The sequence below is a fragment of the Malus domestica genome, chromosome 04 (assembly GCF_042453785.1).
Source record: "Malus domestica chromosome 04, GDT2T_hap1".
Taxonomy (NCBI): Eukaryota; Viridiplantae; Streptophyta; class Magnoliopsida; order Rosales; family Rosaceae; genus Malus; species Malus domestica.
The window spans coordinates 29887882-29913687 of record NC_091664.1 but is presented as its reverse complement, the minus strand read 5'-3'; the positions used below and the strand labels follow the sequence as shown (position 1 = coordinate 29913687).

Below are 25806 nucleotides of genomic sequence, written 5' to 3'. Positions count from 1 at the left end.
AGAATCTCATGTCCAGTGCCGTATTAAAAATTAGAGAGAATAAAACCACTATTAACCAGCGGGGCCATGGACAATAAAGAAAGTTGCACATGAGCCACTATGAACATCTATAATATATATTATTGCTTCTTGTCGTCCCTAACAAATCTCAGAATATATTCTTAACTTTAGTTAAAAACATTAGAAGGACCAAAAAGAAAAAAAAAATACAGGGTCACAGACACATCGAAACTTCATGCTCTCCATCTCTGCGGAGCCGGTCTGCTTTCATTTGATTGTGTCCATGGCCGAAACATCAACCCAAAGCAATCTAGCAACTTCTTCAACTTCTATTCTTGCACTTCTCCACCGCTCTTGGTGCTGCAATAGGGTGTAAAAAAATTAGTGCGATTTTAAAATTTTAAATTAAAATTTGAAGACCATTTTGTTTTTAAGTTTAAACTGGTTTTGCAAATGTTTTCAGTTTTTAAAATTTTACTCGATTTTAAAAACTAAAAGTTGAAAATAGTTATCAAAAAAGTTTTAAATTAAAAAATATTAAAACTATAAAATTAAAATCCGAAAAACTAAAAACTTAAATTGTTATAAACTGCTCTAATATGTAAATTAAATAAATAATTTGAGGCACTAACCAAGTCCAATAGCTTCAGATCCCCTCATTATTCGCAAACGTTTGCATGAATTGACGAACATTCTGTGACAAGCCAAGACAAAATTAGTGATTTGTGGTTCATCATAATTCAAGTAAATTGCAGCTTAAGTTTTGAATTAGATATAATTAAAGGATAATGCTTGTGTTCTCCCCATAGTGAAACCTACTTATTTTCCCACCTATGATCAATGTATCCTTACTTTACGAACATCATAATCTGAACCGTTTATTCTCTTTATGATCGTCTAAAGATCAGATTTGCAAAAAAATTATTCAATTTTGAGATCGTTTAGCTATCCATCCATCTCAAACCAATTGACGGTTTTGATAACAAGTAGCATCTTCATAATGAATCGTTCATTTTTATGCATATAGATGGTTAAATGATCTCCAAATTGAATAATTTTTCCGATATATAATCTTTAGACGATGATAAGGAGAATGAATTGTTCGAATCATAATGTTCATACAATAAATATACTTTAATCATAGAGGGACAAATAACTTCCCCTATGAGTGGAACACAAACATCGTTCATAATTAACTTAGATTAGTATGTATATATAATTTGAAAGAACTTACTCCCATGGCACATCTCCAACAAGCATCCAATCTCCATCCTTGTCCTCATAAGTAGGCACATACTCAGAACCATTCAGAAGGTCTATTAGTTTGCTCTCGTTCATGAAATCCTTCATTCCTTGTGACCCGTAGCTACCTTCAATATTCCACAATTAAAAAATAATTATTATCAGTTTAAGTTTTTTATTTATTTATTACAAACGACAAAATTTTGTAATCAGCTAATTTAGAGGAAGGAAGTGTATGAAACCAGAACATAGTGGGTTCAAAGGAAAAACTCTAACTAGGGCATCCACCACTTGCTTTATCAGTTGTAAGTTACTAAATATTCAAACTTAAGAATAAAAAAAAAAACTATGAAAACCCTTTTGTTAAGCATGATTAATTAACCAATTAATTAATTACCGATGGTGAAGGAGCTGAACATTTTGCCTAAGGCAGTAGAAAGCTCTTGGTAGCTTTTGTACAACTTTAAGTCCACTTTACGCAAGTAGGGTGCGCCATCCATGCTGACTTTAACAAATGCTGCGCTGATACTGTTGGTCTTTTCACCCTCATCCGAGACATCCTTTTGGACGGCCAGGATGTTCTTTCGGAATGATCGGACGGGTGGCCAACCTACAACTTGAGCCCTGTAATAATTCAGTAATGTATAGTATAGTTAGGCCACGGGTCGTCGCTTGTTATTCAAATTATAACACGTAACTTAAAAGTATGACATGAAAACTTTATCGATTATTATTATAATATATAAAGGGGTATGCTATCTACCTACTCTAAATTACTTCTCACACACCCTTATTAATTTATATCTGTTGATCTTCTTCAATTCATCCGATCCGACGGCCAAAAATTAAAAGAATGTACGAGAAGTAAAATGAGATGTGTGGATATCACACCCCTGCATAAAACAGTATATCACATTTTTGAGTACCCAAAAAAAACTTATCAGTAGTGTACACATGAGTACAATAATGTTCTTGTCTATCTTGTTCTACTTTTGATGAGTTGTCCATAATTCATGTTTGGTGTTTGAGAAAAAAGCAAAATAAGATTCCATGTGTTTTGTTCGTTTCCTTAGTTTTCCCGACAACCAACTGAACCATTCAAAATTACCTATAATTCAATACGTAATGCAAATTTATTTCTCTGGATGCATGTGATCCACGGAAAATAAAACGAAAAATTAATGTATGAAACAAAATTATTTTCTCTGTTAGAAACCACTTTCTAGTTTCATGAGTTGTAACAAACGATTTAGATTCTAACTTGGTACAGGGAAACCAATACATAACTCTAATCAACTTAGCAAGTATTCGTTCTATGAGCGAGTACGTAACTAATTCATAATTTAATTGTCGTCTTTACTTAGATGAAAATTATTTGTATCGTCTTAATTGACACAATAATACTCAAATAAAAACTATTTGTACTCTGACTCAATAATACTATCTAGCACATTAAGTAATACTCAACTAAACCAGTAATTAGGTAAAAAGAGAACTTACTTGGCAGCATGGGGCTTAGTTGGATCATTTGACCTAGGAACAGGAGCAACATCCTTCTCCTTCTTCATGTCCACCACTTGATCTTCATCACCAGCCGACTGATCTTCGGATGAAATATTGAGCTTCAAATCAACAGTTTCAGCAAACCCTCTCTTTCCAGTGTTCTTGGAAGCTTCACCATCCTTTCCAGCAGTGCTTAATATTCCACCAGGCAACCCCAGACGCAGTTCTGTCTCCTCAAAGTTTATCAAGCTATATTTCTGATTCTGCTGTTCATGTATCACGCTACCCATCGTGCTTCTAGGGTTTTTCTAGGGTTTTTATCTCTCTCTCTTCTTCTTCTAGGGTTTTTATCTCTCTCTTCTTCTTCTAGGGTTTTTCTGTGTGTGTTAAGGGTAAATATTTGAGGTTAGTTTTCAGGATCTTAACAACTCTACGATGTTTGTGAAGAGGGTGGAAAGTGAAGACGTGCAACTTTGAAAGAAGGCGAAAATAGGTCTGGTCTGGGAGGATATATGGTTTGTTGAAGAATCTTTTAGTGGAATTAGACGGTTCAGATGGTGCCAAGTGGAGGGTTCAGTTAGCTGGATCGCTCGGGCCTTGTCGGAAAACTGATGTCACGGGTGATGTCAGGTTTGGAATGATTGTGGTTAGGCAAGTGGACACAGGACAACTTGGCGCTCTCTGTTTGCCTTTTATTTGTTTCCTGAACACTCTTGTTTCCTTGGGGCGCAATGGCTCCACCTCCACCTATATAACTAATCACTAATCCCAAACTTAATTTAATAAAACATTATTAAGTAAACTAAACTTTTCTTAAACTTTTATAAATTTTTTTTTCCTTAAATTTTTATTTTTTTTTTAAATCCTACAAGTTACTGGCATTCTAAAGTGTCTCTCCTTACATAATTGGTCTACTTTTCTTATTCATTTTTTTTTAAATATTTTAGTTGCCAAACTTTACTAATTATTACAAAATGTTTAGTCCTTTTTCCTTTTAGGAGACAATTCTCCATGGAGATGCTTCAGATAGCCTACCTCCAGTACGAAAAAAAGTGTGACTATTTTTCTTTTGGTGATCAAGTGCAACTGTCTTACGTAGAGAACGAGTAATAATCATTGATCAATATTAATGTGGATCAAAATTCAAATAGCCAGTGGATTGCAAATTAATTTGAAGGCGCAAATTCGATATACAAACGATCTTTAGGGTGTTAGAGTTTGTTACCTTTCGTACTATTAATAAGTAAATATGAGGTTTTCTTATATTTTCTAGTGGACTTCAGTTTACTTGTCCCTTAAGGTAGTCATTTGATACATTCTCTTTGTCACGTTGCATCACATATCAACCCAATAATCGGATTCATCTTAATCAACTATTCCGTACTCAACCCACACATTTATGTGCGATTATAGAACATCTTTACGATGGAGAAGAAAGTATTGAGTACTTTATTCTCTTTTAAGTCCTCAATCGAATCAAACTAACCTAGCTAGCTAGGCTTGCACAACATAAAGTGTTTGGTTACAACACAAAGCTTATTGGCAATGACTGGAGGACTATGAATGTTTATAAGGAAAATATTATGGCCACAATTACTACATTTTGGGAATCTTCAAATAGAAAATGGGGAGCGATCTAGTAAGCATATGCTTCTTGCATTATCATTGATGTGTATTAACCATTGAGCATGACGGAAAAGAAAAAATGGACAGGTTTTTGAAGCTTTTACCTACTTAAATCCCATCAGCTTACGTCTTTAATTTATGTCACAGAGAAAGTTAAAGGACGAGGCGACCTTTGTGGATATGAACAAATTAAGGCAAGGTTGAAAGGGATATCCAAGAGTTATCCAAAGTAATTCCATTACCACCACAACCACGTGTGTAAGTGTAACAATGTTATTCGAAAAATGTAGAAACAAATATACCATTTATAAGTTGATGCTTTGAGCTTTATAAAACCCTAGCTTTTTGAAACGATATGGGTGGATCTACTATTGAAATCTAATCCTAAATCCCTCTCAGCTTCCTTTTCTTTCGTCCGAGGTCAAATTTTATGCACTCATTTTGTGTGTGACATCTCTATAATCTCTATAATTGATTGACACATATTAAGTTTATAATAACAAAGTTAAGGAGAGTTAAGTTTATTAACATATGTCAATCAATGATAGAAACCACATAAAGGTTACACACAAAGTGAGTGAAGAAGATCTGAGCTCCTTTTGTCCTAGCTAGGTCTTAGAAATGAACAAAAAGAAACGAATCACGAACATTTTTATCCAAAAAAATTAAAAAACCCTAAGTATTTCGTTAACACAAATAATAGAACGACAACATTGCATAATAGTGGCCCGTGAATCCACCCTCTTTTGGATTGCATAGGGTACGATATATCTAGCCAACTTTAATACGTAGCGTGTCGAGCATATATATTTAGGATAAGTACTTGCTTGCATAGCTCAAAATCTTATCAAATCCCCACTTTGTGTGGTGACCATCAAAGCACCCACATCATCGAGTCATCCATGGATAGCGTCCAATTTTTTTCTATTAACAAAAATAGGTAGAATATCTAAAACGAACTTCCAGGTTGTTTAATTTGTCAAATTTGCATATATCAGATGGGGAGTGCAACTCTTATATATGTTCCAATTTTCTTTTATTTTGGACCAACCATATTATACTTTAAAGACAATACTTCTCTCATCTCCCATTAACATGACATCATTTTACTGTTATATCATCATCAGAATTTCATTATTTTATCATCATTTAGATATCATATATATCTAGAAAAATTCATTAAATTCGAAGACCGTCTAGTCATCCAAATGAATAGATTCATCTTGAGCAAGCTATTCATTACCATAACTGGTTATTGACAATATATAGTATCCAACCAGCCTCTAACCTCTCCAGTGAATCTGCTGGCAAACCATGATTCCACCAATCTCTCCATATTGTTTTATGTAAATAATCAATAGTTATTAGTTGCCTATTATATGTTGCACAAAGTCAACTAGTGAACAAATCATCAGTATTTCTCCTAACACAGACTCTTATTTCTCTGCTCTATTTCCTTTCTGCCACTCTCTAATTCTCTATAGTTATTTAGTTAACACATATGAATGGCTAAATAGTACCATTGAATGAATTTTTTCTAAAGTTAGATAAGAGGAACAAGGTCAAATGTGACGTTTGCGTAATGAAATAATGCCGTGTTAGACAGAGAAGAAGACTTTCCTCGCTACTGATAAAGGAGGAAAGTATTGTGATACTATTAAAATTTGAAGCCGTTGATTATGTTGAATTTGCATGATCATTGTATCCGATCGCTTTGATTTACCCATACGCATGAACCTTCAACGAATATCGCATGCAAAGAGAAGAGGGGGAGAGAGGGGAACGCGGAGAAAGTCAACTCGATCGACTGAGGGAAAATCATGTGCATTTCTGCACTTTTTATTCCATTGTAGAAGAAGATAGGGAGCGCTGATTGTCTGGGTCTCGCCAACCACCAACCACCAACCACCACCTTCTCCAGATAAGACTTCATTTTTATTTTTGCTTTACAAAGACTTCAAACTATTTCAGCTCACATATTGAGTATATTTTTGAAAAAAAAAAATATGAATCATTTGTCACATTATACCATTTTTATTAAAAACACTATTTGGCACCTTACTATTAGTAACCATTCATCCGTACAAATTCCAAAATGTACATAATAAAGTGACTTACAAAAGTAACAGAAAAAAGTTTTATGTATTTATATCAACGAATTACGGTTGCAAAGGAAGTAAAACTCCTTTGCATGTAAGGGTTGTAACATTTGCATACAACGAGCTAGCGTTACAACCGTCATATACATGGACGTTTACAGAGAGCTATAGACATGGCCATGTTACAATGTTGCATGGTATTTCATGGCTCATCCATCACCATGGATGACCAACAAGAAACAAACTGCTCCGATCCATCTCTGATTCAATTTTCTCATAAAAGCTGACAAAACACAGAAACTTAGAAAAGCACAAATGACAAGGACGGCCAAACAAACGAACAGAGAGAAGGGCCCATGCCAACCAAACCAATCCACACTGGGAGTCCCTCGTGTGGCGTGGCCCCTTCTCCTTCCAATCACCAGGGCCCCCATGTCAGCATCCTACACCTCTCCTAGACCCCACACGTGTGCAGTAATTAGCATGGAACCACATAAACCCAGCACAACAATCCATCAGCATCTCGCAGGAGACGGGGCAGACACCACACGTGTGACTTTAATAGGGCGATGCAGATGGCTCGAAGCTTGATTTGACGTTTTCTTCTTCTTTCATGGTCCACGAGTCAGTGAGTCAGTGACTCAGTTGCAGCTTCTGAGTTTCACACTTTTATCGCGAATTCTCTATGCTATGGAGTATTTTACCTACTGAAGCTTTTTTGTTGTCGGTGTTTTCGTCAAGAATCCAATGGTCAATCAAAATCTCCGATATGTAATATACCTGAATACGATAAGATTTTCGTTTTTACCAATCTTCTTTCACGTCATATTCCAAGTTCACGTCCCTACCGTCCTGCATGCAAATTTTCTGTGGAGCCAAACGGAACGGCAATCAACTCTACTGTTTAATACGGAGAGCTCATTGTTCACAACCGTTGATTTCCCATCAAAACACATAGCATCATGTGCATGTAATGAATATATTTATCAGAAGCTTCACATCAATCTCAAAAGCAAAAAATGAAAACCCTAAACGTGGCTTTGTTGAGGTCACGAGTGGATTGTCCCCCTCCTTCCTTGCCAAGAATTTAATGAGAAAACGAAACTGATAATCCATTCCAAATTAGATTTATCGAGAAAGTAATACCAAAGGATCAATTCATCAGATGACTCATATCTATCTGTCCCTAAATTTATAAATCCATCTAAAATATCTATCTATCTAATGTGTAACGGTTGACTCTAAAAATTACAAAACCTATGTGGTACGCATATCGAGTACTACTTAGCTAACAACATCCTTGTTGATGTGGGCGTGCCAATTCATGGCCGAGCTCGGTTGGGTGAGTAAAAGGATGGTGGTGTGTGGTCCTGAATGCATTACTGACTTTGGCACTAAGCGATAATAGTGCTTTCAATGTGTCAAACAAAGTAACTTGATTAAAACCTCACTTCGGGGGTAAAGCTAATGAAGTGACTCCTCTTTCAGCGAGAGAAACAATAACTTCTCGTCAATAGAGACTTGGAAACCTGATTCTACGGCTCCATTAGTGTTAATTTAAATTGAACGTGCCACCGATTGTCTCAAAGGTGTGAGAAAGTTTGAGTAAAGCATTTGAGTTGGTTGTTGAGTTCGAAGGGGTCATTTTTCAGCGTCCGAGACTCTGTATTTATAGAACCCACTTGGACGTGTTGTAGAATCCAAGCCGTGAACATCAAACTGTCTTTGGATGATAGACCAAAACCATCCTTTATCCCAATCAACACTTGCCGTGCCATCAGTTGAAATCACAAGTGTGGCCAAAAAGGATGGATAAAACGGTATATGCCATCTTTTATCTTGTATCTCCACGTGCAAGGGTTCATATATAAAAATGGCATCTTCATTTGCTAGCTATCCAATCATTCAAACCACCCTGATCAAATCACCAATTCTTTGCTACTCAATCTTTATTCAAAGGATAATCAGTGTATAATCAGCAACGGCCTATTTAGGGTAATTCCGATTATTTATAAAATATTTATTATAGTTATCTCAATCATAATAGTATAAAATAATTTTCTTTTTGTCGAATAATAGTATAAAATAATTGAAAATAACTTTTATATTTCTCTCATTCAACTGCCTAGAACTCAATTCATTCAAATGTTTTTATTGCATAGAGCCGATGGTGGGATATTGAGTCTAAACATTGATCCGGCTAAAATGCAAATTTCAAGCCCAACTACTAACAAACGCTAATAAAAAGTGGTAGTAAACATATATTGCACAAGTTGAAGGAAGTTGAAGTTTTCCCATAAAACCAACATAGGCGAGTCTCTGAATCGACTTTTGTATTTCTGTCACATTGAACAATGTATTTGTAGTTGAACTAATAACCTAACTACTTCTACATGAACACTAATACATATCTTGTGCATATAAATACAATGACGTACCACTTTTGTGTTTTTATTTTGTTCTATCAAAGGTCACCTAAAATCTACAACGTATACTTTGAATTTGAAGTTGGAAGAATTTAAAGTAAGGTTTTGGTTAACAAATGAGAAACTGGTCTATATGCTTGTTACAGCCAAGTGAAAGACGGTAGCTTAGCTTATATATGAAAGGGCAGTAACAGAGTGCATAAAATGTTGGAAGAAAACTAAACACATAACCAAAATTGTTAATATAAGGCAAGGATGCAGATGAATCTATATATATATATATATATATATATATATATATATATATATATATATATATATATAGCTGGAGAGGCGTATAGGTCAGAGGTCCATTGTGGTCGGGTCCCAAAGGTAGTGAACCTAACTCTATGGGGCCTTACTTATCGGCCATTAAGTGCTGTCATGAAAGTTCAATGAAAACTTGTGGACCCTTTGTGTCTCTTGTGACTGGTCCTTCCCTCTAAATAATTGTGAAAATTCAAAGAAGGGATATATAGGATTAATTGTGCATGCGCATGAACTGAATCCGATCATTTACATGTCACAAAAGTAAAAATGACTAAGATTAGTTTACACGCATGTCAGCAAGCGAAATCCGACCATTTACATGTCACAAAAAGTAGAAATGAATAAGATTAGTTCGCAACTAGTCGCAATCGTAGTACGCCTCTTAATTTTGACTTAAAGTTTCTAAAACAAATTCAACATTTCTCCTTATGTGTTTTTACCAACAAAAGGATTACATGTATAAATTTTTGTGAACTGGACTTGGCTGCTGTAAATTCAGCAACCGGTCATGCTTATATCTAATCCCGATTGAACACGTGTCCAAGTTTTGATTTTCAGCAGTAGGTCATGCTTACATCCAATCCCGGCTGGACACATGTCCAAATTTTGATTTTTTTAATCAAAACTTGGACACGTGTCCAGCCGGGATTGGATGTAAGCATGACCTGCTGCTAAATTCTTTAGCTGCGAAGTTTTTTCCAATTTTTGTATAGTCTCACAATTATTGGAGAATAGTTCTTCTACTTTTTCCCCTTCTCCTTTTCCCCCATTCTCCTCCTCTAGGGCTATTTATCAAAATTAGACAAAAGATGCACAAGAAAGGGAAAGGTTGTGGGATAATTTCATATAAAAAAGGGAACTTTAACGAAAAGCACCCGGTACTGTTCACTTTAACGAAAAACCACATTTTTACACTAAAAAATCAATCCTGGTACTATTCACTTTACCCTTTATTTTGTCCTTATCATTAAAACTCAAAGTTTTCAAGCCCTTTTCATTAGTTTTCCTTATAAAAAATGCAATCAAACCCTTAATTTAAATATATATACTCATTATATAATGAATTTTGCTTTGTTAAATACAATATTTTGGTTGTTTTGTTTTTTTTTTTGTTTTTTTTTTGTTTCATATTTTGGTTGTTTCATTTACTATGAGGGATGAAGAATTCGGTGTAAGGCTTGTTTGAAAGTGTTTCTAAAATGATTACAAATACTTTGGAAGAAAGTGCTTTTGGAACCAATTCTTAATAAAAATGCAAGTGAGTCATCAAAAAACACTTGAAGTGCCTTTTAAGAGAAGCACGTAACTGGTTCTTCTTGCAAAAATCACTTTTTAGAACCCAAAAACGTTTTTCAGTAATTTTAAAAATACTTCCAAACAAACCTTAAGTCACTATTAAACAACCATGAAAATTAGCCATTAAACTTGTTATCTATGTAAGTAAAATATGAGACCTATCAGTTATAATTGTAAAAAAAAAAATGACTTGAGCCGTAGTGTCAATGAAATAAAGAATTAAAATAAAAAGAGTATACCGTGGACTCGAAGGAAACAGAGCGTACTGAGGCAAGGGCTCATGGCCACATGCAGAAACCTGCCCTAACTTTTGCCCTAATTAAAGTAATGCCCATCGGCTGCCCACACCACCCATTCCACCATGCCCTGCCCTGCCCATCAACGACAGCCCATGTGGGCCCCAAACCTCACATGGGGATGCCCCCACCAGCCTATAATCCCCTCTGGATCCAAGGGTCCCAGATTTCCTCCCGCGTAATTGAATAATTCAATTCATCTGGGTCGTTGGATTAGAAAATCAAAGTCTTCCATATGGGCGGCTAAGGTTTGTCCCAAGCTTGTCCCAATTTGGAAGGACAACCGCCTCGAATGTGCTGCTCGTATCACAAACACCGTAGCTGCCCTTGTCTATATTCATCCGTATCATACCTTGCCTAATCTTGCTCTTTCCACGCTATTTTGTGGTGCGTGACATCCACTTTCTTGCTTTACTTATGTGTATATAAATTACGTGTTCACGTGTGTGTAATAACAGTAAAATAATATGTTACGAGATTAGATTGTCAATTTCATTGTGCATTATGTTTAATCTTTCTTTTAAGACATAGTGGATTGAGCAATCATAACTTTTATCCAATTTTCCTTAGTTTGTATCGCCACAGTTGATTATTTGTCTTAAAGTGTAGAATCATCATTCAAAGCTTAAACTTTCGGTTTCTTGTCTTAGGTTGGTTATTTAGTACTTAAAACCTAAGTTTATGCTCTAAATCACCATTCTATATACTAAACTGTTTACCCTATCAATACAAGTTTTGGGCGTGAATTAAAACTATTGTTCATGATGCATTCTTACTTTTCTTCTTGTAACAAAGGTAAATTTCATATATGATTTTTATTATGAGTCTAATAACAAAATAGGCCACGTTATCGCCTAAAAAACCCTAGCACGTATAACCATCATTACCATCCACGGTAAAATTTGTGTAATGTGGCATGCACGCGCAAAAGGAGGAAAGGTGGGGAGGTGCCTAAACTTTTGTTAATTTTCCTAGACAATGTCCTTGGACTTTATGACTTTATCTCCACTTGTAATCTATATAATACCATTCAACTTCACTTGCCCTTCACACAATTATTTTCTACGTCTCCCCTTCTCCTCAAACCCTCCATCAACGGAATACCAAAAACTTGGTTATTGCTAGTTCATCGTCAAAGTTCGAGCAGAAGAACAATCCTTGAAGAAACAAAGAAAAATCATGGCAATGTTTGCGCAGGATCTTGAAGCCACGGAGCTAAGATTAGGGTTACCGGGCACCAATGATTCCGAGCAGAACACCTCTTCTCCTACTTTGGTTAGCAAGAGTAACAAAAGACCACTGCAATCCGACATGAACGAAGACAATGATTCTTCACCCGCCAACAGATCCGACGAGCAAATTTCTCAGCCTCCACCTACCAAGTAAGCAATCTTGTCGCACATAAACTAGATGTTGAGGTTCTACTATAAAATCAATAAGTTAGAGTAGCTCAATAACTTATAAGCACATGCAAGATTCCTTATTTCCCGATGTGAGCTTCATCCTCTCAACAATATGATTAGGGTTGTTCCATAACATGGTTTGTGATTAATTTGAGGTTAAACAAGTTAAACTAATCTGATTATGTGGTTATGTATTGCAGGACACAAGTAGTAGGGTGGCCGCCGGTGAGATCATACTGGAAAAACTGCCTCCAATCGAAGAAAACCGAGGCGGAGGCAGCCGGCATCTACGTGAAGATAAGCATGGATGGAGCTCCTTATCTAAGAAAGATTGATTTGAAGGTGTACAGAGGATATCCTGAGCTGCTTAAAGCATTGGAAGACATGTTCAAGTTCAAGGTTGGTGATTACTGTGAGAAGAAATTAGGGTATAATAACCGATCAGAATTTGTGCCTACTTATGAAGACAAAGATGGAGATTGGATGCTACTTGGAGATGTTCCATGGGAGATGTTCATCGTTTCGTGCAAGAGGTTGAGAATCATGAAAGGTTCGGAAGCGAAAGGGTTAGGCTGCTGCACGCCGTGATCAAAGAACAATTAGACAAAATCAGAAGATTTACAGTCATGTTTGCTCTCATGAAGACATCCAGCTCGGGCTTTCGATTTAGAAACAGAAACTTTGTTATGTTGTAATAGAAAATATTTACAAGGAATTGTTAGAAGAACAAGGCAAATTTTCATGTATAGTTTGTTCATGTTCTCTTCAAGGAGAGTTGTACAAAGAAAAGAAACGATAAACGGAAAAAGAAAAAAAAAAAAGTTTCGGTGCAAATTTTTTGTTATTGCATGGAGTTTCAGGATGATTTTCCGTTCTCGATGATTGTTGACGTTAAATTGATCCCAACTAGCACTCCATCTTTGCAATTTACCCTAATTCATCGTCCGAAATCTGGGGTGCCGAAAGCGTCAGCTTTGATCCATTCCTAACACTTACCACAGAATTCAATTTGTTGGCTTGTAGTATAGCTGATGGAGCACTTCTCTTCCCTTCGAGTTCCTCAATGCTCGTTGGGAACTTAGGCTGCTCCACCGGTCCATATACATCATCAGTAGCATCATAAAAGCCCTCGGGAGGCATCTCGAACGGAATTTCTGCATTGTCGTCAGTTCCCTTCGATTTCCTCTTTCGCTGCTGTGTACTATCAACGCCGGCAACCTTCAATTCTCTCATTTTCTGTAGTGAAGCAAGCCTCCTGGCCTATTTGAGCTACTTCACCCTGAGTTTCCTTTTGGCCTTTTTGCCCCTGAAGTTTGCAAACTTAATTAGCTCTTGCCTCAGAAAGCATCTCAATCTCCCAATCATCCATATCAACCGAATCCGGGCAAGCACTCTTTGACTCAGGATTAGGGTCAATCTCTAAAGACCATGGTTTCCGTGGATCATCACCCGGTTCATACTTCTCATCCTTAACACTGACTGCATCAAGAAGTTTCTCATACCGCTCTGGCATTGGGACGCAGTGCGACCAACAATCCGGGCCATGGTTCCGGCATGAGCTTGGCAAGATTGAGAAGCTTCTCATCCTCTTCCCTAGTGCAATCAGTCTGCAATAGTCAGAGTCACTGAATAATTAGAGTTGGAAAAATCACTTGAACTGCATGCATTTGCTAAATTTTTTTTTGTTGCTCTCTTTATAAATGGGCCTCAAGTCACAATTTTTCTACTACGGAGAATGGGAGGCTTGGGCTTTATTTTCTACACGTTTGAGTCCAATTTGAACAGATTCAACGGTCTGGGATGAATGTCAGAGTAAACTGTAAATCCAAAGGTTATAAAAGCTTCTGATTTAAACACGAACTTTGGATTAATGTTTCATGAAACTTTCCCACATGTAAACCCTAGTCGTCTCTCTTTCTCTTGGGATTTTTCTTGTCTGATAAATTTTGTCCTTTTTCTCCTCAATTCAACATTACAATGACGAAAAATGTGGAGTGTTTGGACCTGCAAAATGTATGGAAGGCTGCGTTTCCCGTCCGGACGTATTGGGACGATCGAGTACTTAGACGCAGTGGACTGCTTTAACTGGTATTTCTGCAATTTCAAACAAGCTTTCAAAGGCGGAGGGAGGCTCCTCTGTGGATTTCTCCGTTGAGATCCAGCATTCGACGTTTGGGGAAGACATGATTGTTGTTGCTGATAGTCTCATAGTGGAGCCTCCCTCCACCTTTGAAAGCAACAACGATCGAATGCTAGATTTCAACGGTGAAAACAATCGTCATTTTGGTCCCGTGATGGTGGCTATCGTATCGCCTGTAGAGAGTCTTGAGACTCACTCATTTGATCAGAATGATCGTTGGCATTGCCAAACAGTCCCTAAGGAACGGATTAAGATGGATTGGATTCCGTATAAATTAGTCCAAGATCAAAATTGTCCTGAATATTTGTGTTGGGGTGCGCTGAAACGTATGCTTTGGAGAGAACATGATGGATGAAGGTAGTGTGAAGAGGTTTTACTGCTTCTTGGCTTATTTGCTTGAGAGTGAAGCAAAGGCAGCTCATGTGAGGGTTTTTACAAGCTCATATGAGAGTTTTTCAAGGCAGCTCATAGGGGGGTTCTTCATCGTGTTAACTTTGACACAACATCGTATGAGAGAACACGATAAGCGTGAGTGAAACTTTGACATTCTTTTTACTAAACAATATTTTTTAAATTACTCTAACATGATAAGCGTGAGTGAACACATGATTTTGACCAAATGACTTTAACTACATAAGCGATATGAATACAAAATTAACACACAAACAAGTCTAGATCTTATTATCATTGGGAAAAATTAAAATAAATTTTTATGGGATTTTAAGGTATGACAAAAATAAATATTATGCAAGACTAGTTCAATCACGTAAATTTTCAGTAAAAGACCAACCTAATTAAAAGATGGTATGTTCATAAAATCGACGCGTAAATTAAATTTCTTAGGCACTTACCATCTCTTAACTATTGTTACGAAGCCAGGTTGATAGTGCTACATAATATATTTTTTCTAAATATGAAGATGCGTTTATATACGAATCTTTTAATAAACTAACTATTTCGACACTCAACGAGTGCCACGTTATAAGCATGCAACAACCTCACGTAAGTTTCTTGTCAAATACAAAAGTATATTTAAAAGCGGATCTTTTAATTAACTTAGAGCTCATTTGGATATATTTTAAAAATGACTGAAAGTATTTTTGGTAAAAATATTTTTGGAACCAATCCTCAGTAAAAATGCAAGTAAATCCTGAAAAAACACTTAAAGTACTTCCTGGAAGAAGCACATAACTAGTGATTTTTGCAGAAAACACTTAAAGTGTTTTTGGAACCTTAAAATACTTTCTCTAAAAGTACATTCAGCAATTTTAAAAGCACATTCAAATGAGCCCTTACTATTTTGTCACCCATCAATCACGTTACTAGAATGTAACAAGTTAACAAGTTTTTGTTTCTCTATATAAGAATGTGCGTTTTAAGTAGGGTCGGCCCTGAGTATTGAGGGGCACTGTTCAAAACTTAGATGGAGGCCCTTCATTTTTTTTAATGTTATATTTCTTTATTATTATTTATTTTAATTTTTTCATCTATAAAACTAAAATATTACAAGTTACTGCAACAAAAATAAGTTGTCTGATCAACCAGGTGTTTTTCCTTACCTTCAAAGGTCATGAGTTCGATACACGTTGGATGCCTTTTTGTTATTTGCTGTTTACAAATTTGCAAAAGGTTAAAATATAACAAAACAATATCATTGGGATTCGAAACCAGCACATGGGCTATAAGAAAGAAGAGCTAAACCACTTACGCTAGAACCACAAATAAGATTGTCTTTTGCATCTAATTATTTTATATGCATCGTATACATGTAATGAAAATTTAGGGGCCCTTCCGAATCGGGGGCCCTGTGCGGTGGCACCTGTTGCACACCCTTAGGGCCGACTCTGTTTTTAAGTAGACTTGACAAATTTTTACACGACACGTAAACAACACGAAAATAACGAGTTTTAGATCAACACGATAACTAATTGGGTCACACGATAATAACTCGTTACTAATGGGTCTTTAACAGGTTTACATGAGAGTGACATGCGGGTAACCTATTTCGACACGATAAGAAAAAAAGTTATTTTGATGATTTTAATTTTTTAAACTACTAAAATAAACTTACTATAAAATACAATAGATATAATGAATATATATATATATTGTTTATTAATTCTTATTCTATATAAAATTTAAAATTTAAAATTTATTTATTTATTTTTATAGTATTATAGGCAAAGATTGAGATTAAAAATCATAAAACAGATTAAAATAAAAATATCAAGTAATTTAAAAATACCAAACATATTAAAAAAATTATAATAATTAATTTACATGTGCGAAAAATATGAAAAAAATATGCAAACACTCATAGTCGCATCCTCTACGCTTTGAGAATGAGTATATGATTGTTTGAATTTTTAAAACCATACAAACTCTCATGAATATTTTTTTAAGGGAGTTCAAAATAAACAAAATTCATAATCATTAATGTATAAGTCTAAAAGATGTGAAAGCATAATAAACGTTCATAATTGCATCCTCAACGCTTAGACGATGATTACATGGTCGTTTAGATATTTAAAACCCTCCAAATCTCATGAACAATGATTTTTATTTGAGTGCAAAATTAATAAAATTAATAATAATTATTGTAGAAGTGTGAAAAATGTAATCACTCGTAATGAAAAATTTTACAACTTTCATGAAAGGGTCAACTCTGAAATTTAATATATATATATATATATATATATATATATATATATGTACACACACTAATTTAGTATTATATTTTACATTTTTTTGGGTCAAATTATGTTTTTTATTTTCATTTTTATTGATTTAAAATATATTTTTCTTAATGAGGAACGTGTCAGATCATATTACTTGATAATATTAATAGGTTGATTTCGGGTCGATTCATATTACCTGTTTACTTTAACAGATATTACACGATATGACCCGTTAAACTATCAAATATGACACGAAAACGGTACGAACATTAGAAATACGACACGAATGTCAGGTTTAGTATTAAGATAAACCAAAGGAACCACCAACGTTCCACCTCCTCTCTCTCTCCAAACTTTCTCTCTCTAGAAACTCAATTCTCAAAAGTTAAAAACTCTTGAAAAAAGCAGAACCAATTCGAAAGCCCTTCACGAACACAACGACGCCTATGGAGAGAGAGCTGAAAAAGCACCGGAGCTCCCTTCTCTCTCTCTCTCTCTACAAACCTTAACGGCCTAATCTTCTCCCAGCAGCTAGGGATCTTTCCAATCCCAACCTGATTTCTCTCAATTCGGGAACCACAAGAATGGCGTCGGAGCTAGGGCAACAGACGGTGGAGTTCTCCGCCCTGGTGAGCCGCGCCGCCGAGGAATCTTTCCTCGCGTTGAAAGAGCTCACCGAGAAATCGAAGGCGGCGCCGGACCAGTCCGATACCGATAAGAAAATTGGACTGCTCAAGTACTTGGCCAAGACCCAGCAACGCATGCTTAGGCTCAATGTCCTCGCCAAGTGGTGCCAACAGGTCTCGTTATTCTACTCCCTCACTCGAGAAATTGATTTCGGGTTTTTGTTTGGCGGTCAATTGGGTGTAAAAATTATACATTTCGGGTCATATTTTGTGAATTATGCGTTAAATTATGTTACCTTAGGGTTGTTTTTGGTGGGGAATATGAATTGAATTCGGTTTCTTCTAAGGGTTCGTTTCGGTCCCTTCGAAAATTGTAGTGCAAGTTAAAGGCTTCATCTTTTCGGGCTAGAAAATAGATTTCGGTCTCGTGTACCAAAATTTGTGCTTCAAATAATGTAAGAATGTACGATTAAGTTGTATTTTCTTTTAACGATTCGGTGTTTGCTTGTTGTATTGGTGTTTTTCTGCTCAGGGCTGAGGGTTTATGGGGTTTGATTTAGGGATTTGTTGATTTTTTTTAATTTTTTAATTTTTGTCTCTTTACTTCGTGGGTTTGAATAATGGGAATTAAGGGTTTTTGTTTTGGCCAGGAAAAGAAAAATGGATTCTTGGGTATTATTTGTTCCTTTCTGCCTTCTGGGATATGGAAGATGATTTTCTGGTGCATGTTTCTTTATGTCTTCAGGTGGTTAAAAAGTTGATTTTATACGATAGTTTATTAGCTCGTGATATGAACTAGTTGTTTTCCCCTAGGTACAGAGTAGTTTCTGAATTTTGAAGTCAAAAGCCATGCCGTGGATGTGCTTATTGGTTATTATGAAGTTCTACAAACCATAACTTGTGCTGATATGCCTAGAGTTTATAGTGTCCCTGATGCTTCATGTTCCTTGAAATTTATTCTAATCCATGTAAGCACTTTTCAATTTGGAAAACTATAAATTTTCAGCTATTAATATTATGCATGTGTTTCTATTTGCAGGTCCCGTTAATACAATACTGCCAGCAACTTTCCTCCACCCTGTCAAGTCATGATACCTGTTTCACTCAAGCAGCAGATTCACTATTTTTCATGCATGATGGGCTGCAGCAAGCTTGTGCTCCTGTTTATGATGTCCCATCTGCAATTGAAATCCTCCTAACAGGGTCATATCAGCGTTTGCCGAAATGTGTAGAAGATGTGGGCATCCAGAGTTCACTAAATGAGGAACAGCAAAAGCCGGCTTTGAAAAAGCTGGACACACTTGTGCGATCTAAATTACTAGAAGTATCACTTCCAAAAGAAATTACTGATGTTAAAGTCTCCGATGGTACAGCAGTGATTCGTGTTGATGGAGAATTCAAGGTTTTGGTGACTCTAGGCTACCGAGGGCACCTATCAATGTGGAGGATACTGCATTTGGATCTGCTTGTTGGTGAGAAAAGTGGACCTGTAAAGCTTGAAGTATCGCGACGTCATCTTCTTGGGGATGATTTAGAGCGCAGAATGGCTGATGCAGAAGATCCGTTCATGATACTATATTCAGTTCTGCATGAGCTTTGTGTTGCACTTATCATGGGTACTGTCACAAGGCAAGTACAAGCTCTTCGGCAAGGGAGATGGAAAGACGCAATTCGATTTGAGTTTATATCTGATGGGAGCATGGGTCATGCAGGGACTTCTGCCTCTGCGCAATTAAATCAAGATGGAGAAACTGATTCATCTGGTCTACGAACGCCAGGGTTGAAAATTTTATACTGGCTAGATTTTGATAAAAACAATGGTATTTCTGGTTCAGGATCATGTCCGTCTATAAAAATTGAACCAGGACCGGATCTGCAGATAAAGTGTCTTCATAGCACATTTGTCATAGATCCATTAACTGGAAAGGAGGCAGAATTTTCTCTTGACCAAAACTGTATTGATGTTGAGAAGTTGCTTCTGAGAGCCATCTGCTGCAATAGATATACTCGTCTACTTGAAATTCAGAAAGAGCTGGTGAAGAATGTTCAAATCTGCCGAGGTGCAGGGGATGTTTCTCTTCAGTCTCATGTGGAAGAAGTGGAAGCGGACCATAAAAAGGTTGTTTCACGTTTTCTTGTTGCTTCTTTCTGGTTGTTCATTCTGGTTATTCTTTTTTTTCTTCTTGAATGTAGTCTCAGGACACTACTGTTTTTTCATGCATGTGTTTTTCAGGGTTTATTTTCTTCATATTTTGATTTCCTAAATTTCTGTGTGCAGAAAGATGATAAGTCCAATGCTGGAGAGTATGAAGGGCAGGAAGTATTACGTGTGCGTGCCTATGGCTCATCATTTTTCACCCTGGGAATAAATTTAAGGTATCCTTGCTTATACGATTATCAGTATATGATTACAGGATATATGAATTAAGATTTGCCAATGGACTTATAAAAAAAAAAACTGATTGGATGAACTAAGAAAATGTGCAGCCAATATTGTTTCTGGTTAGACATTGGGACAAGTTTTTGATGTACTTTTCTAGTAGTTCTTTTGATTTCAGAATCTCAGGACATTCTGGTGGTTCATTTGGACACAAATTTGGTATTCTTATGTAGATGCTTTAGAAAGATGTCTTCTGTAACTTTGCTGACTTGCAGGAATGGGCGATTTCTTCTTCAGTCCTCTCGTAATATTCTTGCTTCTTCGGGAGTTTTGTCCGAATGTGAAGATGCTTTAAATCAAGGAAGTATGACTGCTGCTGAAGTTTTTATAAGCTTGAGAAGCAAAAGTATTTTGCACTTATTTGCATCGACTGGCAGGTTTTTAGGCCTTGAGGTAACATACTTTTTCTTCTTTTGACATTTTTTTTCAAGAACAAACATCACTAGGGCAGTTGAGGATTACGTACTGATTCACTGTATATGAATTGTATTCTTGCAGGTGTATGAACATGGTTTTCCTGCAGTTAAAATACCAAAGAACATTTTGAATGGTTCAACTATGTTGCTAATGGGGTTTCCTGATTGCAGTACCTCTTATTTCCTGCTGATGCAACTTGATAAGGACTTTAAACCCCTATTTAAGTTGCTTGAAACTCATCCGGATCCGACTAGAAAACCTGATTCTTTTAATGACCTAAATCATGTGATGCGGATCAAGAAAATTGATGTTAGCCAGATGCAGATGCATGAAGATGATATGAATTTAAGTTTGCTTGACTTGGGAAAACTACATTCCTTTCTGCCCAGTTCCAGGGGTTCTAATCAGTCTGCTGAAAATGGTCTTCTTTCAGAAATCAGCCATGAGGGTTCTATGCCTATTGCTGGGTGTCCACCATCAAGTTTTTCTTCTGTTGTAGACGAAGTGTTTGAACTGGAGAAGGGGTTATCTGTACCTCCTTTTTCTGTTCCTGCTTCTCATTTTGGCTCTGTTCCGATGAATCGTCCCTCTCCTAAGTGGGAAGGAGGTGCGCAGATACCACAGTTAAACAATTCTTCAAAGCTTTCTAGTATGGCCACCCACTATAATGGATCGTTATATCCATCAAATAATTTGAAAAGCCCCGTGCATTCTACTTCTCTTGGTAATCTATCTTCTGGCCCAGGAAGGAGTGCCTCTGTGAAGAAAATACCAGTGTCAAAGTCTGATCAGGATTTGGCTTCTCTTAGGTCTCCACAGTCAGTTGAGTATGGTTCTGGTACTTCAACGGACGAAGATCAGCTGAGATTTCTGAATGAAACTCCAAAGAGTGCAATTTATGGGAGTAAATCATCCCGGCTGTTATCTCCAACCCGGTCTACTGGCCCCAGAGTTTCTGGGCCAGGTGTGAGACCCAACGGGTCCAAAAGTTCACCTAATGGGCCTTTAACTGGACCTTTCAGAGCTTCCGTATCAACATGTGCAACAACTCCCGTATGTAAGATACTTTCTCTGTGATATCTTTATTAAGATGGAAAACTGCATTATACATATTGATTTAGTACTATTTATACTTTTTACTGAGTCTTATATTGCTGGACTTTTTTTCTCTGCCAGCCCAGGCCCCAGATTCTGGAGTATGTCATAGCCCTAATCTTGATGTTGCAAAAAATGATAGAAAACCTCGCAAACGTACACTTTCAGATATGTTGAATTTGATCCCATCACTTCAGGGTTTCGAAGCTGATTCAGGAGTTCTTAAAAAGAGGAAAACTTCTGAAGTAACTCGTCCTCAGCAGTCTTCCTCACAGGTGCTTATGTCGAGGGATATAATTTCAAATTTTGAAGTATACAATTACGGGGATCTTATATCTGAAGCAAACAGGGGAAATGCACCTTCCAGCATTTATGTTTCAGCCCTTCTTCATGTGATCAGGCACTGTTCACTTTGTATTAAGCATGCCAGATTAACTAGCCAGATGGCAGCTCTGGACATCCCTTATGTTGAAGAAGTGGGTCTAAGAAGTACATCATCAAACATATGGTTTCGAATTCCATTTGCCAGAGGTGATTCATGGCAACACTTATGCTTGCGACTTGGCAGACCTGGAAGCATTTATTGGGATGTCAAAATAAATGACCAGCATTTCAGGGATTTATGGGAGCTTCAAAAAGGAAGCAATAGTACACCTTGGGGTACTGGTGTTCGAATTGCCAATACGTCTGACATAGACTCTCATGTTCGCTATGATCCAGAAGGTGTTGTTCTTTGTTACCAGTCTGTGGAGGCTGATAGTATTAAGAAGTTAGTGGCAGACATCCAAAGACTTTCTAATGCCAGAATGTTTGCTCTTGGGATGCGGAAATTGCTTGGTGTACGAGCAGATGATAAGCCAGAAGAAAGTAGCACAAACCCTGATTTTAAATCACCAGGAGTCAAAGGTTCTCAAGAGGCAACCGATAGACTATCTGAGCAAATGCGAAGGGCATTTAGAATTGAGGCTGTTGGACTTATGAGTCTGTGGTTCAGTTTTGGATCAGGTGTCCTTGCTCGCTTTGTTGTAGAGTGGGAATCAGGTAAAGAGGGTTGTACTATGCATGTATCCCCCGACCAACTTTGGCCCCATACCAAGGTACGTTCACAATTTTCTAATTTATTTTTTCTGGTTTGTTTCTTTTAGCATTTCAATTGAGCGCATACTTATTTGGTGTGAAGTGATGTTTTATATTAAGATTCACCTTATGTGAAATTGAGTCCTGCATTCATCCTCTGATTTTGTTTTCTTCAAAGGTCGTGCGTGAACGTGCCATCTTTAATGAATTTAATAGAATTCTGGAGAAATTTCAAAAAATATAATTTTCAACTATTTTGCGGTGGTTCCATGGAATTATCTTTTGATGTTGGATTAGGATTTTTCTAGGTGCCTTAAAAAGCTTTTCATGACAGCAAAAAAGGTATATTAAAACTGCATGCACAATTCTATCAAAGTTGCTTTATGGAGTACATCAAAATGCAGTCATCAAAAGCTAGTTTTTGACATGCATTCGAGCAATTTAGATTTATGTATTATTACAGAGATAACTTCATGTTTCCCACCAATTTGTTTCTGATTAAAAATGTTTGCATTAATGACAATACCTTTTCTGTTCTTTACAGTTTCTGGAAGATTTCATAAATGGAGCTGAAGTTGCATCACTTTTGGATTGCATTCGACTCACTGCAGGGCCCTTACATGCTCTTGCAGCCGCAACACGACCTGCACGAGCTAGTCCTATCCCGGGGGTCCCTGGTGGAGCAGTTCTCTCTTCTATCCCAAAACAGGCTGGGTACTTATCATCTCAGGGCCTTATGCCAACTAGTTCAACCACAAATGCTGGTCAGTCTCCTGGCCCTATGGGGAACCCAGTTTCATCTCCGGCTACAGGGCCTCTTGCAAATCATAGCCTCCATGGGCCTGCTGGGTTAGCTGGTGCTGGCCGAGGTGGACCTGGCATTGTACCCAGCTCACTGTTGCCCATTGATGTCTCTGTTGTGCTACGTGGACCCTATTGGATACGGATCATATACCGAAAGAATTTCGCAGTTGACATGCGCTGTTTTGCAGGAGATCAGGTTTGGTTGCAACCAGCAACGCCACCCTATGGGGGGCCTTCAATTGGAGGGTCATTACCTTGCCCTCAGTTTAGACCATTTATTATGGAGCATGTAGCCCAAGAATTGAATGGTTTAGATACTAATTTCACCGGTGGTCAACAGACAGGACTGTCAAGTTCAATCAATCAAAACCCCAGTTCAGGTTCCCAACTGTCAACTGTAAATGGAAATAGGGTTAACCTTCCTAGTTCTGCTGCAATGTCTAGGACAGGCAACAACCAAGTGGCTGGTTTAAACCGTGTCGGAAATGCTTCTCCAGTATCCTCAAATTTGGCTGTTGTGAGCTCAGCAGGGCCGGCTTTACGAAGATCCCCAGGTCCTGGTGCTGCTCATGTGAGAGGAGAACTGAATACAGCCATTATTGGTCTTGGAGATGACGGAGGGTATGGAGGTGGTTGGGTTCCTCTTGTTGCTCTTAAAAAGGTGCTAAGAGGTATTCTCAAGTATCTTGGAGTTCTATGGCTATTCGCACAGCTACCAAATCTTTTGAAAGAGATTTTGGGGTCAATTCTGAAAGACAATGAAGGTGCCCTTCTAAATTTAGACCAGGAGCAGCCCGCCTTGAGATTCTTTGTTGGGTAAGTGCTTTTCAGGCCAATCTTTACACATCTCAGAAACTTTATTTTCGAGTACTTATTCTTAATCTTACGATGATGTGATTACATCTCCTTTTATCGTTGCGGAAAAGTTATGCCGACGCAAAGGGAAAACATCCGGACAAGATGGACATACACATTTGTGATATTTTATGTTTATTGAAAACTTCCCTATTTTATGTTCAATACTGGTACCCGATCACTCAGTTAATTATGTTACTTATATTACATGATAATATTCACCCTTTAACATTGGTAGTCCTCGGGTGCAGTTTATCCGTACAAGTTTTCGCTGAATCTTCCAGGCTTATCTACTTGTTCTTTGATCTGATTGCTTGTGTTTCTGCAGTGGCTATGTATTTGCAGTAAGTGTTCACAGAGTTCAACTTCTTCTTCAAGTACTGAGCGTGAAACGATTCCATCAGCAGCAGCAACAACAAGGGCAACAGCCAAATACAAACACTGCTAATGAGGAATTATCTACAGCCGAAATAGGAGAAATATGTGACTACTTCAGTCGACGTGTTGCTTCAGAGCCTTACGATGCTTCTCGTGTCGCGTCGTTCATTACTCTCCTCACCTTACCCATATCAGTTTTAAGAGAATTCTTGAAATTAATAGCATGGAAAAAAGCACTAGCCCTGGCACAAGGGGGAGATATAGCACCTGCTCAAAAACCCCGTATTGAATTATGCCTTGAAAACCATGCTGGCTCGAGTATGGATCATTCATCTGTTGCCAAAAGCAATATTCATTATGATCGGCCTCATAACTCGGTTGATTTTGCACTGACTCTTGTTCTTGATCCTGCTCACATACCTCATATAAATGCCGCTGGAGGAGCTGCATGGTTGCCATACTGTGTCTCAGTGAGGTTGAGATATTCGTTTGGTGAAAATCCTAACGTGTCCTTTCTCGGTATGGAAGGAAGCCATGGAGGTCGAGCTTGCTGGTTGCGCGCTGATGACTGGGAGAAGTGCAAACACAAGGTTGCTCGAACTGTGGAACATCATGGTAGCTCAGGAGTAGACAGTGGTCAAGGAAGGTTAAGAATCGTAGCTGACTATGTGCAAAGGACACTGCACATATGGCTTCAAGGGTTGAGGGACGGTAGCGCGGTTAGTGCAACCTCCATGGCAACATGATCAGTCGCGTCGCTCAGAGATAGATACTTTGAACCACTTCATTCGGGACTAAATCTCGATGAGTTTTGCGCAGATTGACCGTGGCTAGTGTTTCGTTTTTCGGTTCTCTCAGTTTACTGCAGGAGGAGAAACTTGTAGTGGTAGGATGTAACATATTTGTGGACATTTTCTGTCAACTGTTGTACAAATCTGGCTTTAATTGGTTATACTTTGTAAACTTTTTGTTTCCTGAAGTGGGTCATTTCTTAAGTAACTGTTCAAAAGATTGGAAAAATTTTATGTTTACAACTTTTACAGTTTTACCGTCCGCTAGTCTACTCGAGTAAGTGAATCTCATTCCTGACAATGAA

At 37.4% G+C, this 25806-nt stretch overlaps 4 protein-coding genes across 5 annotated transcripts; 2 read left to right on the top strand and 2 right to left on the bottom strand.

Annotated features, from left to right (window-relative positions):
• Nucleotides 1–102: 102 nt before the first annotated feature.
• On the bottom strand, nt 103–3060 carry LOC103434164 (auxin-responsive protein IAA16). Its single transcript, NM_001294044.1, is given in 5 exon segments — nt 103–360; nt 633–694; nt 1235–1370; nt 1640–1866; nt 2743–3060. Coding segments are annotated over 5 exon segments (756 nt in total). The 5' UTR covers nt 3036–3060; the 3' UTR covers nt 103–322.
• Nucleotides 3061–11863: 8803 nt separating this feature from the next.
• Nucleotides 11864–13034, top strand: IAA4 (auxin-responsive protein IAA3-like). Its single transcript, NM_001300877.1, is given in 2 exon segments — nt 11864–12179; nt 12401–13034. Coding segments are annotated over 2 exon segments (591 nt in total). The 5' UTR covers nt 11864–11976; the 3' UTR covers nt 12789–13034.
• A 93-nt stretch (nt 13035–13127) lies between these two features.
• Nucleotides 13128–13713, bottom strand: LOC139195103 (cell division cycle 5-like protein). Its single transcript, XM_070820296.1, has 2 exons — nt 13537–13713; nt 13128–13436 (listed from the first exon to the last, which is right to left on the bottom strand). Exons 1-2 carry the CDS (start codon nt 13711–13713, stop codon nt 13128–13130), a joined length of 486 nt encoding a protein of 161 aa, XP_070676397.1.
• A 3640-nt stretch (nt 13714–17353) lies between these two features.
• Nucleotides 17354–25719, top strand: LOC103434166 (mediator of RNA polymerase II transcription subunit 14). Of its 2 annotated transcripts, none has more exons than XM_008372478.4 (8): nt 17354–17818; nt 18684–19763; nt 19923–20020; nt 20300–20477; nt 20583–21558; nt 21678–22693; nt 23218–24293; nt 24661–25719. In XM_008372478.4, exons 1-8 carry the CDS (start codon nt 17603–17605, stop codon nt 25454–25456), a joined length of 5436 nt encoding a protein of 1811 aa, XP_008370700.3. In that variant the 5' UTR covers nt 17354–17602; the 3' UTR covers nt 25457–25719. The 2 variants fall into 2 exon arrangements, with proteins under 2 accessions (XP_008370700.3, XP_008370701.3); XM_008372479.4 differs by having other exon boundaries at nt 17357–17818; nt 20583–21554; nt 21683–22693.
• The last annotated feature ends 87 nt before the right edge of the window (nt 25720–25806 follow it).